We start from the raw sequence: 12,042 nt of genomic DNA, 5'->3' as shown, positions 1-12,042 counted from the left end.
TAACTTTAAAATACTTATAGAAAATAACATAGAAAAATATATAAAGAAAACGAAAAGGAATAATAAAGGGGAAATGAAAAAAAAAAGGTTTGAGTTGAGGAGTCTAGGGCCCAAGTAGTTTAACCCAACCCCTGACAGGTCGAAGGGAGGGGCCAAGCGAAGGGAAAGGGTTAGGCATCATTCATACACTGAACGAACGCTCAGCTCAGTCAGGTGCCGGCGTTCCTCTTTCACGTTCTCATGGAAAACGACGACGTCGACATGCACGCTGCCGACACCAGCGAAGTACTAATTAATGCTCTCTCTCTTTTTAATTTTAATTCTCCGCATTCGCCTAATTTCGTTGGATCAAACTTGTTTGGCGTTGCCGCCGTTCAATCCCTAACCCTAATGTGTTCCTTCACCAATGTCTAATGAATTGGGTTCAGGAATTGGATGACATGAAGAAGCGCTTGAAGGAGATGGAAGATGAAGCTGCTGCTTTGCGAGAGATGCAGGCCAAGGTCGAGAAGGAAATGGGATCTGCGCAAGGTGCCTCCTTTTCCTTCTTCTTTTCTCCAAAATATGTTTTTTTTTTTAAATCACCTTTTTTTCTTAATTTGGAAAATTACCTTTTTTGGAAAGAAAAAAATGCTAGAGCTTGCAGTGAGTTGGGTTGGATTGGACATCTTCAAAATTGGAATTAGCTCTTTTTTAGTTTAGGGTTCTACATTATGATATGAGTCCATCTTTTGTGTTTTGGTTAGAAATGTTTTAATTAGTCAACTAGTTTTAGATTCTTACCTGGTGGTAATGGGAAAGGCTTTCTAACTTTGTTATAAATCATAAACTACATCCTTGTACTCATTTGAGATCAATGTTTTAAATCCAGAATAAGGCTATTTCTGACTATTTTTTTAAATTTATTATATAGTATATTAAACATAAATTCTAAAAAATGATAATGAAAAAAACTCACAGTTGATGATGTTCATAATTAACAATAAAAAGTTGTAGGTGTCATGAACAAAACATACAAGTAAATACCAACAAAAATTAAATACAAGTTTCCTAGATAGAATCATCAATCAACAATCATCATCTTTTAAATCCAAGTCTTTGTCATTTTCACTACTATTACTGCTGTAGAGTTCAATTTTGGAAATTGAAATCAGAAATCCCAAAAATAGCCCTTGCTCCCCACAACAACAAAAAAATCAGCCCTAATGTCTCTGTTGATCAAGAGATTCTTTTTTGGAATCAACACATATAGCACTGATCTGGACTATTTGTTCCACTATACTAAACCGCTCCGCTCTAGCAGGCTAGCACCTAGCAGCCCCTGTAGGCTGTAGCAGGCAGGGGCCACTACACAACTATAGCATCACTCTGTTTGAGATGTTCAAGCTAATTTTGTTAACTGCTATTTGAAAATTCAGAAGAGCTCTTGCTTTAATGCTTAAGTTTCAAATTTTATTTCTGTTATTTTCTTCCCTCTTGTTCTTCTTTTTTCTCGTAATTGTTCTTTTCCTTGTTTTCTGCATGGTGTGTGACCAATGTTTTTTTTAATGCATAACATATTAGTAATGTATTGTTGGACTCCAATCTCAGTAATTGATTCTTATCTCCAAATAGATCCTGCAAATGCTTCTGCGAGTCAGGCCAATAAAGAGGAAATAGATTCTCGATCAGTCTTTGTAGGCAATGTGAGCTCTCTCTTACCCTGCTTATATGAGAACATTCTATTGTGCTTGTTTGTCTTTTGTCATCATTCATCATATGGGTTATGGGTCTGTAGTGTCTGATTCAATTATGAGCCAAAGTGTATTGGACAATAAATATGTTGGACTTCATCATAGTCTATCCTTGAAAGTTGATGAATGTGCTTTCTGCTGTTTTGAAGTTTCATTATATTTCCAAGCAGTGACATCCTGCTTTGACATAATGTTTTGACTACAATCGCAGGTCATGCTTCCATCTACAAGTTTTCTGGTTTTGTAATGCTGCAGTTGAAAGTATATGATATATAGTTGAAGGAGGAAAAATAATAGTAATGTATGACATTAACAAAAGGAGTGGAAAAATAAAATATACAACACAAAAAAAACATTGATGGATAGAGGAGAGGACAAAAGTGTTAAAAAATTATTTGTTGAGGAAAATGATGTCAATGAGTGAATTTGCATATTTTTCTTATGGAATGAGGAAAAGAAAGAAACAAATAATAAAGAAAAATAAATAAATACGAAGGTGTCTACAATCAAAGGTGAAAAGGAAAACTCTTTAACTAGGTTTTTTTTTTTCCTTTCTTTTATTAGTATAGATTCCAAAGTTTTTGCAATGAGATGGGATTGACAGGAAATCAATTATGGGTTAGATTGGATATCAAGAATCTGGACTCCTACTGGTGAGAAGAGGACATGCTCTTTGGGTACAAGTACAATACGATGCATGAATATTTGTCATTTGATTTAAAATCCAAAGGAAACTTACTGTGGTGCTTAGTGCTCAAGTAATATGTAGGCTTTTTTTTCTCATGTTGAGGGATTGTTGTCATTCGCCTTTTCTACTTTGGGATTTCTTTTAAAATATTGGCCTTTTCTACTTTGGTGCACTTCAGTGAGTAGGGTTCTCAAAATCCTAGGTCCTCCCTAGGATTGGACAAGGGAGGTAGAAATGTAAAATTATATTGCTTTTATATATATAAAGACATAAAACAAATAAGGAATAATAACAATAATAATAAAATTACACTCACAGGTAGCATTTAAGTATCTTCGAATTCAAAATGCATAATAGATTTGAGTTTCTATGGTTATTTACTAGCCTTATGAAAAACAGACTTCTTGATGACATTTTTGATGAGAAAAAACTGAAATTAAGTGGTAGAAGCAAGGAATGCAAAGGCATCACCCACAGACCAGCAAAGCTCTGAAACTTTGCAAGTGCACTAAAGTATCACAGACAAATCAGTTGATAATGGAAACAGAAGTTAGTTGCAGGTGCAGAAGCCAGCCCAGTTACCATTCACTCAGAAACAGAGGTTTCCAAATCACACAAGGCATCACATCCCAGTACCCATCAAGTTGCTCAAGATCGTAGCAGAGCTTCAAATGACACAGCAGCAGCAATGGTTTGAAGAACCCACTGAATAATATTTGGATTTACAAAATTCAACTTCCTAGATTTTTTTTCTTTCTTTTTTCATTTGTCTGCTGGCACTCTATTCTGTGATCTACCTTGCATTTTAGAGGATGAATCTTGCAACCACATGGGCAAAACCTATATTGGCATAGTTATTTGCATTTTGCTAGAAGGGTGTTGTAGTGCCTGTTTGTGTGCTGCATGAGACCGAGTTTGGAGGGTATATCTGAGATGCGTAACATTGTTTTATCTAAGCAAAAATAATTTGCTTTCAGCCAATGAAGGTTGCAAACGTAGAAACAAACAGAGCCTAGTTGTTCCGTCAAAGAAGGTTGATCTTTGTCATTTTGGTCTTGAGTTAGTGATGTGACACCTGCCACAGAAAAGTTCTATTGTATGTATATATTAATATTACTACTAGTATATCCACTTGGGATGGTTTTGTAGACAAGGCTTGTTGAATTTTCAAACATGTACTTTTTTCATTAAATGTTGCATTGATATTTAGTGACCGTAATTATATCTGGTACTAGTAGACTAGAAACTGGTAAGTTTCATCTTTTAACCTCAAAATTTGGTGTTAACAGATACTTGCAAACATAGTACTTTTTTCATATCACTTTACTTGTTGCATTGCTCTCATATAATCTCATGGATTTGATGTTCTCCACAGGTGGACTATTCATGCACTCCTGAAGAAGTGCAACAGCATTTTCAGTCTTGTGGAACAGTAAACAGAGTCACCATTCGAACTGATAAGTTTGGCCAACCCAAGGGTTATGCCTATGTTGAGTTCCTTGAGGTGGAGGCTGTTCAGGAGGCCCTTTTGCTGAATGAATCTGAACTTCATGGGCGCCAATTAAAGGTTACAGCTAGAGGCTCCTGCTGTTGAAAAATAGTGTGCTTCCTCTTTTTTTAATTATCTCTGCTTATTGAACATTTTTCAGGTAACGGCTAAAAGGACCAACATACCAGGGATGAAACAGTATCGTCCCCGTCGGACCATCAATCCTTACATGGGGGGGTTTCGAGGCAGAACCCCATATGCACCTCCCTTTATCTACTCTCCATATGGATATGGGTACACGTTACACTCTATTCTTCAGTTTCTAATGTGTTTCCTATTTATCCTTTGACAGCAAAATAATAACATTTTTCTGTTAATTGCAGAAAGGTTCCAAGGTTCAGAATGGCAATGCGCTACAGCCCCTACTATTGAAAGTCCAATTCTGGTAGGATGGACTGAATGACGCCTTTCTTCCCCCCTAGTAGTATATCATGGTCGGAGTTTTGGCCATTGAATATGAGGGAGGGAAAATCCAACCAGTTCTGTGAGGATTAAGCGTTGACTTATCAGCAAACCTTGTAAAATTGTGGTGTTTGCCCCTGCTTTGCTTTATTATCGGTATATTAAATTAAGTTCTTGTACAAGTATCCTTCGTAAGTGTGGTTAATACATGGGTTTTGGGTTTATCTATTTTTGATATTCTTGTTCCTTCGTAATATCCCTTGCTCACTTTATGAACACTGAACAGCTGAGCCGAGCACTATTCTTAGGACCGTGTCTTCCACCTATCAAACCTACTACGGTATGAATTGGATACATTAATTCATGAATTTTCTTAAAAAATTCTTTTAGTTGTAAAATGTCACTTTTATCTCTCTTTTTTTCTAACATAATAATAAAAAATTTATGTATAAAAAATTAAACAACTGACCTGCAAATCTTTGTGTCGTTATCACATGTTACTTGAACATCCCGGACTAGCATTGTCTCGTTTGTGATGTAATTTCGTTATAAAACATTAATTGATACGTAGCATGTCTGTAGTTTTTAAAAAAAATAATTAAAACTAAACGTTTATTACTGATAATTGCTGACGTCTATCGGAGGCATGAGAGTAACAGACCACTTGCATGCCACAAAAATTCTAATTTGTTGGATGAAAGTGATTGGCACCTTGCTTGCATTACCAAGTTAAGCGCACAAGCATAGAATGTGATTACAAATCTGAATTCTGAGTTCCAGGCTTTAAGATTAGAAAACGTGTTGGCAAAGGTCGATTTCTTGCCAGATGATTTGCAATCACAAGAATTGTAGAATGCGAGGTATGTAAGCTAACAAAACAATTTTACACTTATAATAAATATCTTCAAAATCTTATTAATCTATAAATTTTCAATTGATTGACATTATAATTTTTTTATGCTCACAATATATAATTATTAAACTAATAATATAATATCAACACTTTTATTTCAATATTAAGAGAAAAGTAATCATCGTTGTTAAAAAGAAAAAGAAAATTATCACAAAAAAAGAAGAAAATAAAATGTTATCATTTTTTTATTTTATCATGAATAAATATATACACTTAATTTTAATATACATTTCATCAAATAATAATCATCTTCGATGTATATTAAAATAGTTATTATAAAATTTAATAATAATATTTATTTATAATTAAATAATAATAATGTGGTGTTATTCTAATTACATTCTAGTTACATAATATCAAAACTTAACTTTTTAATCCATATATAAGAAAGATTTTTTTTTATTTTTTTTAAATGAATCAAAATCAGACAAGTGTTGGTACAAAAGAGTCAAATCCCACAGGATGCATATCGCATCATTCCGTGACAGATTCTGTGTACGATACTGTCATAGAGCTAAAAAGCAAAATATATGAATTTTTTTTTCTCCTTTTCTGGAGAATATATATAGGAGCACAATACAATCTGAGTCAGAATCAGATAAGTGTTGGTTTGTTTTTTTGTTGAGAAGAGAGAATGGCTGTGGCGTCGTCATCATCGCTTATCACGTTGAAGGTGAAACCTTGCATTTTCGGGTCTCCTCGGAGATCCGCGGTGGTTCGGAATTGTGCGAAGTCAACGGCGGGGACAATATCGACGAGTTGGAGCCTGGACAGCTGGAGGGCGAAGAAGGCGCTTCAGCTTCCGGAGTACCCAGATGCGAATGAATTGGACCTAGTCCTCCAAACCCTCTCTTCTTTTCCCCCAATCGTCTTCGCCGGCGAGGCGAGGAATCTGGAGGAGAAGCTCGCTCAGGCTGCCATGGGGAACGCTTTTCTCCTTCAGGGCGGTGATTGCGCCGAGAGCTTCAAGGAATTCACTGCCAACAACATCCGTGACACCTTCCGTGTCATCCTTCAAATGGGTGTGGTCCTCATGTTCGGTGGCCAAATGCCCGTTATCAAGGTCAATCTTTTCAATTATTTCATTCGGTCATCTAAAAATCTTTTTTTTTATTTATTTATTGTTAATTCTCTGTCTGATAGATTTGTATTTTGAGTGATATTTGGGTACTTGTAGGAGTGAACCTTCCTTTAGGAAAAAAATGAGTGTTAGAGATGTCATGTTAACTAGTGATATGAGATGAATTGTAAGATGGTATCAAAGCCTATCATAATGATAGTTGTTGGGCTCATTGTGCTATCCACCATCAGTAAATGTCTAGTCTTGCAAACTTTATGCTCAAGATGTTCTGACCCTGCATGAGGGGTGATATGACCAAAATAGAGAATAGAAGTTGGTGGCAATCCTCACTCTATGAACTAATTTTTAGAGTTGAGTTAAGCCCAAACTCAAATTCTAAGAGAGTATTGTGTTGTGGTGGGGTTAATCAAATTCTTGCTCAGTTATTTGAAGCTTTGGCTTTTGCCTTGTGAGATTATTGACTTGGAGGAAGAGGAGGGTGTCTTGTATTGTGATTTGTGGTTGATCAAATTCTTCCATTGAGTAATGATTAGATAGTCTCACATATTACTGGTTTTAAAATTTTATGATGGATGAGGATGACATTCTTCAATTGTTGGATATGGTGATTCAGGTGGGGAGAATGGCAGGTCAATTTGCAAAGCCGAGATCCGATTCATTTGAGGAGAAGAATGGAGTGACGCTCCCAAGTTACAGGGGTGATAATGTGAATGGCGATGCATTTGACGCGGCATCTAGAATCCCCGATCCACAGAGGATGATAAGAGCCTACTGCCAATCTGTGTCTACTCTGAACCTTTTGCGGGCATTTGCCACGGGAGGTTATGCTGCCATGCAAAGGGTTAATCAATGGAATCTTGATTTCATGGAGCATAGTGAACAGGGAGACAGGCATAATTTTTAGCCATTTCTAAATCTATTTCTGGATTTTGACTCGTCAGTGTTTATTAATTCTTATTCTTGTATATTTGAAATGTTTTGGATGGATGGTGTTTGAAAATTGAACTGACTCTTTCCATATTGCTCAAAAGATAGTAGAAGACTAAGGGGGAATGGAAATTGGGAATGATATTAGATATTTTCCCTTATTTTAGATATTAGGAAGAAAATCAGAAAAAGAGTGGAAAAATTGGAAATGAACGAACTCAATGCAGTGATGACATTATAATGGGAGGTATTCTCACTGGCTCTTGTCTTGTACTCTTTCAAAGTAGTGAGATTGAGAGAAAATCTGGACGGGATTTTATTTACAGTATTATGTATTACCTTTTTTCCCTTTCACACAATGTTAAAATTACAATTGCTCCAATCTTTTTGTAGTGATCCTTTCCAACTAGGTTGAACTAATCCATATATGCTTTATCTTTTGTGCTTTCTGCAAATATTGCAACACTGTTTGTTCTTGGAATTGCTGTATTAGGAATTCCTCAACTTTTATAACATCAGTTCTTTTTTGGTAATGGCCAACAGGTACCGTGAATTAGCCCATAGAGTGGATGAGGCTCTTGGCTTCATGAATGTTGCTGGGCTCACAGCCGACCATCCCATCATGAGTACAACAGACTTTTGGACCTCCCATGAGTGTTTGCTTCTCCCTTATGAGCAAGCACTTACTAGGGAGGATTCTACTACTGGGCTTCATTATGATTGCTCAGCTCACATGCTATGGGTTGGGGAACGTACCCGCCAACTTGATGGTGCTCATGTTGAATTCTTGAGAGGAGTTGCTAATCCACTTGGCATCAAGGTGCATATAAAATGCTCTTTGCCCATGGTCTTTCATAATTCATATGCATTATTTTGTTTATTTATTTATTTTGTATACAATATACAATTATTTTTCCTTCCATTGTCAAAATTACATCTGCATAAGCTTGGCTTGATTAGTAGTTATAATTATATTTTGATATGCTGCGTAAGTACCTAATCTGCAATCCCATCTGAAGGGCCTAGGTGCTTTTGGCAATAGTTAATGCACCGCTGACAAAAAAGAATGGTGTTACTGAAATGCTACTTGGTTTTCAGGTGAGTGATAAGATGGTTCCCGATGAACTTGTTAAGCTGATAGATATTCTGAACCCTAAAAACAAGCCTGGAAGAATTACAGTCATTGTTAGAATGGGAGCTGAGAATATGCGAGTGAAGCTTCCACATCTTATCAGGGCAGTTCGCAGAGCAGGTCAAATTGTCACTTGGGTTAGTGACCCCATGCATGGGAACACCATTAAAGCTCCATCTGGACTTAAAACCCGCTCTTTTGATGCAATAAGGGTAATTTTCACTTATACTTGGTTCCTATTTTATATTCAATATTTAGGCTATACACAAGTGGCATATAAAATCTGGTCTTTACTAAGTCGTTTTTCTATCCTACTGAAGTGTTTGATTTGAAAGTTCATGTTCCTGCTACAACTTTCCTAAAGCATGCAATTTAACTCGTAAATCTTCAACACTCTAGAGAAACATTGGAATCTTTTCTGTGGGTGGGTATTGTTGTGATGTTTCTGTTGTCTCACACTTTCACTAAGCACTTATTCTGCAGAACACCTAGTACTGAAATAATTCTTTTATTTGGTGTTTGGCAACTGCTTTCACATGAATTTCCAAGAAAATTTTCCTAACCCTGAAATTCCGTCAAATCTAGCACCAGTGTTCACGGATATGAATAATACAAAATCTGTGATGTTGTTGGTGACTTGGTGTAATGTGGATAAAGGTGATGGTAGAAATTGTTGATCACCTCTGTCCTTCTATTCTTCTAATGCAGTTTTAGCCTGGAGTGTATGGATCTTGCACATAATAGTTAATTGTTTGCTAGTAATTTACTCGAGAACATGTAAGAAAATAGTGCCATATCCAAATGCAAAGGAGCTAAGCTTTTAGTGAAGGAATTACTTTCATATGTTTATGTTTTTATGATGTTTGTGCTTTATTGTTTTCATTCAAGATCTAGCTCTATTGCAGTTTCAATGGTTGGTTTTTGTAGTATAATTCAAGGTTTTATTGTTACTGATGATAAATTCATGTGTTCCTTGATGTTGATAGGCTGAGCTGAGGGCATTCTTTGATGTGCATGATCAAGAAGGAAGCTACCCAGGAGGGGTTCATTTAGAGATGACAGGGCAGAACGTGACAGAATGTGTTGGAGGCTCAAGGACTATTACTTATGATGACTTGAGCTCACGCTACCACACACATTGTGATCCAAGGCTTAATGCTTCTCAATCTCTCGAGCTTGCATTTAATATTGCGGACAGGTTGCGCAAGAGAAGGCTCAATTCAACTCGATCACTTGGAATTTAGACAAGAGGGGGTCTGTCTTCCTTTGTACCTGGATCACAATACTGGTCAAACATGTGTTGAGTTTTCTTGAGCACAGTGAACAAATACTCTACTGGGAGCCACTCTACCGAGTTTCATAAGAACTTAAAATAGTCGGCACAATTAATAGTTGTGCTGTATGAGTGTTACAAGACAGTTCAAAACACTGCAGGTGTATGTACTTGCAAGTTTGCACTTTTAAGTTTGGAGATAGTACGTGTGTAGTATTTATGCTCGACTCGAGTAAATGAGTAATAACTAAAGTTTCAAGGTACAACTTACATCATAATGCAACCGAGTGAAATTTATTATATACGAGATGGTTTTACGTAACTCCTTTTGTTTTTTTATTGAATGATGATGTGAAAAAAGATTGGCATTGAATTAAAGTTAAATTATTTCTCCAATAATAACTTTAAAAGCGAAGCTTGCACAACTTAAACAAAATTGACCAAGGGCAATAGGTGGTGATTTTGGCTATAATTTTAAAACAACAATCCAACTTCTACCCTGAATGTTAGATATTTACGCAGAGGCAATGAGTATCTTGGACAATTATCCGAGAATATGATAGAAAAATCCTAAAAATACCTGATATATAGAGAACACCTAGTTGCAGTTACATGTTTTTTCAGGAAAATTTTGAGATAATAAAACTTTGTACGTAATAAAATTCAAACTCCCTATGTTGTACTGCTAAATATTTACTCCCTCTGTTCTATATCAATGAAGTAATGACTATTTGTATTATATAGTAACACATTCTCATACCTATGTAATGAAGTTCAACTTTCACTTGCTTGTATTTCTGTGTGCTACATACTTTGTCGAATATTGGGTTTACAAGTTGCTTTTTTATTTCTGCTAATAAATGTAAAGCGAACAGTTTTACCTTTCTGAAATTCAGAAAAGTAAAGTAAGAAGATTTAAAAATGAAAATAAGAATATTCTATTCCATTGTTTATTTATATCAATATTTAAAACATTGACCACGTAGAAAATGAATTTACACGTCACGCACAACAAACAAGAGCTTTGATTCATTGAGCCAAGTCGTTTACACCTGCGTCTTGCATGCGGAGGTCTGCGGGTCCCACATGGCCGGCAAGAGGTACTTCCTCCCGTTGCCGCCGTACGCATTGTAGCTGGCCCCCGTCGTCTTGTCCAGCAGAACCCGACCCGGATAACCCGGATACGCCCCGCTCCCGAAAATCCCCGTGCAGGCCGAAACGGCCTCCAACGGCGCCGTGGGAGGACCCTGATAGAACCCCTCGTTGAACGGGTTCGTCACGGTTCCCGCCAAAAGCGTGGCTATGTTTATAACCATCCCGTCAACCCCAACGTCGGCGTTAGGCGCAACTAACGGCGGCGTCTGTGGGCCGTAAGCGGGCTGGTGGAAGGGCCACGCGCATTGCCCAGGGCACTGGGCCTCGGAGTTCCCAACCCACATGTACGGTATACGGGCCTTCCCGTTAATGGATCCGTGGGTCCCACAGCGGCTCCTGCAGAAGCCGTCGACGCCGACGTCGTTTGATGTGAGAACGACGTTGATGGCGTTGAGGTCGTTGAAGCGTGAGGAGAGATAGAGTAGCTGTGTTCCGTTGAGGTACTTTCCGAGGGAATAAGTTTGTTGCAGGATTTGCTTCCCTACGACCAGCGTAGTGGATCCCCCATTGTACTTCTCCGTCGTCTTCCACCACCATGCCACCGAGGGAAGTGGGGCCCCCGGGGAGGAGCTTAACGACTTTATGAAGTCAACGATTGTGGAGCGTTGGATTGGGGTGAAGCTGCCGTACCATAACAGGTTAACGGTGATCCTCCCCTTGAGGAGCGCGCCTTTGTGGTACTGGAGCACCAAGTTCTGCTCGTCCTGCTCCCCCACGGTGGGGTTCAGCAGCAGCAGAACACAGCAGCATACCAATGCAAGATAGTAGCAATTAGAAGAAACCATTGTGACTGTGAGAGTGTGTTTCTTGTGGGTGGATGAAGTGAGGCTATTTATAATGATAAATCCTGCAGCGTGTCAACATCATAGGAGTCCACGTGGGAGATTCTGATTCGCTGTCAGTGTTGACACTCGTCAGGCATCGCATGCACCATTTTTTTTTTCACAATGCTATTGGATTTGATTAATAACACGCACAATTTTTATTCACTTCACAACCCCCCATAAAAAGTGTTTCTGTGGATAATTCAGTGGGTCCCATGCATGGTCAAATCTACACGCAATTCTTACCTTCCCAATCCTATCATACCAGCTAGTACTTCCTCAATACAACCAAAAAAATGTTTTCTTATTTTTATTTAATAATATAATTCTTAAAATATTTTTCATTTAATTCTAATTTTATATTT

At 37.5% G+C, this 12,042-nt stretch overlaps 3 protein-coding genes across 4 annotated transcripts; 2 read left to right on the top strand and 1 right to left on the bottom strand.

Annotated features, from left to right (window-relative positions):
* The first annotated feature begins 72 nt into the window (after positions 1-72).
* LOC114388471 (polyadenylate-binding protein 2-like) lies at positions 73-4,607 on the top strand. 2 transcript variants are annotated; one of them, XM_028348975.1, is made up of 7 exons: positions 80-285; positions 429-531; positions 1,615-1,685; positions 1,945-3,112; positions 3,797-3,988; positions 4,071-4,204; positions 4,294-4,607. In XM_028348975.1, exons 4-7 carry the CDS (start codon positions 3,110-3,112, stop codon positions 4,340-4,342), a joined length of 378 nt encoding a protein of 125 aa, XP_028204776.1. In that variant the 5' UTR covers positions 80-285; positions 429-531; positions 1,615-1,685; positions 1,945-3,109; the 3' UTR covers positions 4,343-4,607. The 2 variants fall into 2 exon arrangements, with proteins under 2 accessions (XP_028204775.1, XP_028204776.1); XM_028348974.1 differs by lacking the exon at positions 1,945-3,112 and having other exon boundaries at positions 73-285.
* Positions 4,608-5,743: 1,136 nt separating this feature from the next.
* LOC114388215 (phospho-2-dehydro-3-deoxyheptonate aldolase 2, chloroplastic-like) lies at positions 5,744-10,020 on the top strand. The gene is made up of 5 exons (XM_028348580.1): positions 5,744-6,348; positions 6,980-7,257; positions 7,837-8,113; positions 8,392-8,637; positions 9,412-10,020. The coding sequence occupies exons 1-5, from the start codon at positions 5,920-5,922 to the stop codon at positions 9,667-9,669; spliced, it is 1,488 nt and encodes a 495-aa protein (XP_028204381.1). The 5' UTR covers positions 5,744-5,919; the 3' UTR covers positions 9,670-10,020.
* A 441-nt stretch (positions 10,021-10,461) lies between these two features.
* LOC114388216 (protein EXORDIUM-like 2) lies at positions 10,462-11,670 on the bottom strand. The gene has a single exon (XM_028348581.1). The coding sequence runs from the start codon at positions 11,636-11,638 to the stop codon at positions 10,745-10,747; it is 894 nt and encodes a 297-aa protein (XP_028204382.1). The 5' UTR covers positions 11,639-11,670; the 3' UTR covers positions 10,462-10,744.
* Positions 11,671-12,042: the final 372 nt, after the last annotated feature.

The sequence above is a fragment of the Glycine soja genome, chromosome 15, assembly GCF_004193775.1.
Source record: "Glycine soja cultivar W05 chromosome 15, ASM419377v2, whole genome shotgun sequence".
Taxonomy (NCBI): Eukaryota; Viridiplantae; Streptophyta; class Magnoliopsida; order Fabales; family Fabaceae; genus Glycine; species Glycine soja.
Note: the sequence above shows the minus strand (reverse complement) of the source record. Positions and strands in the feature narration are given on the sequence as shown.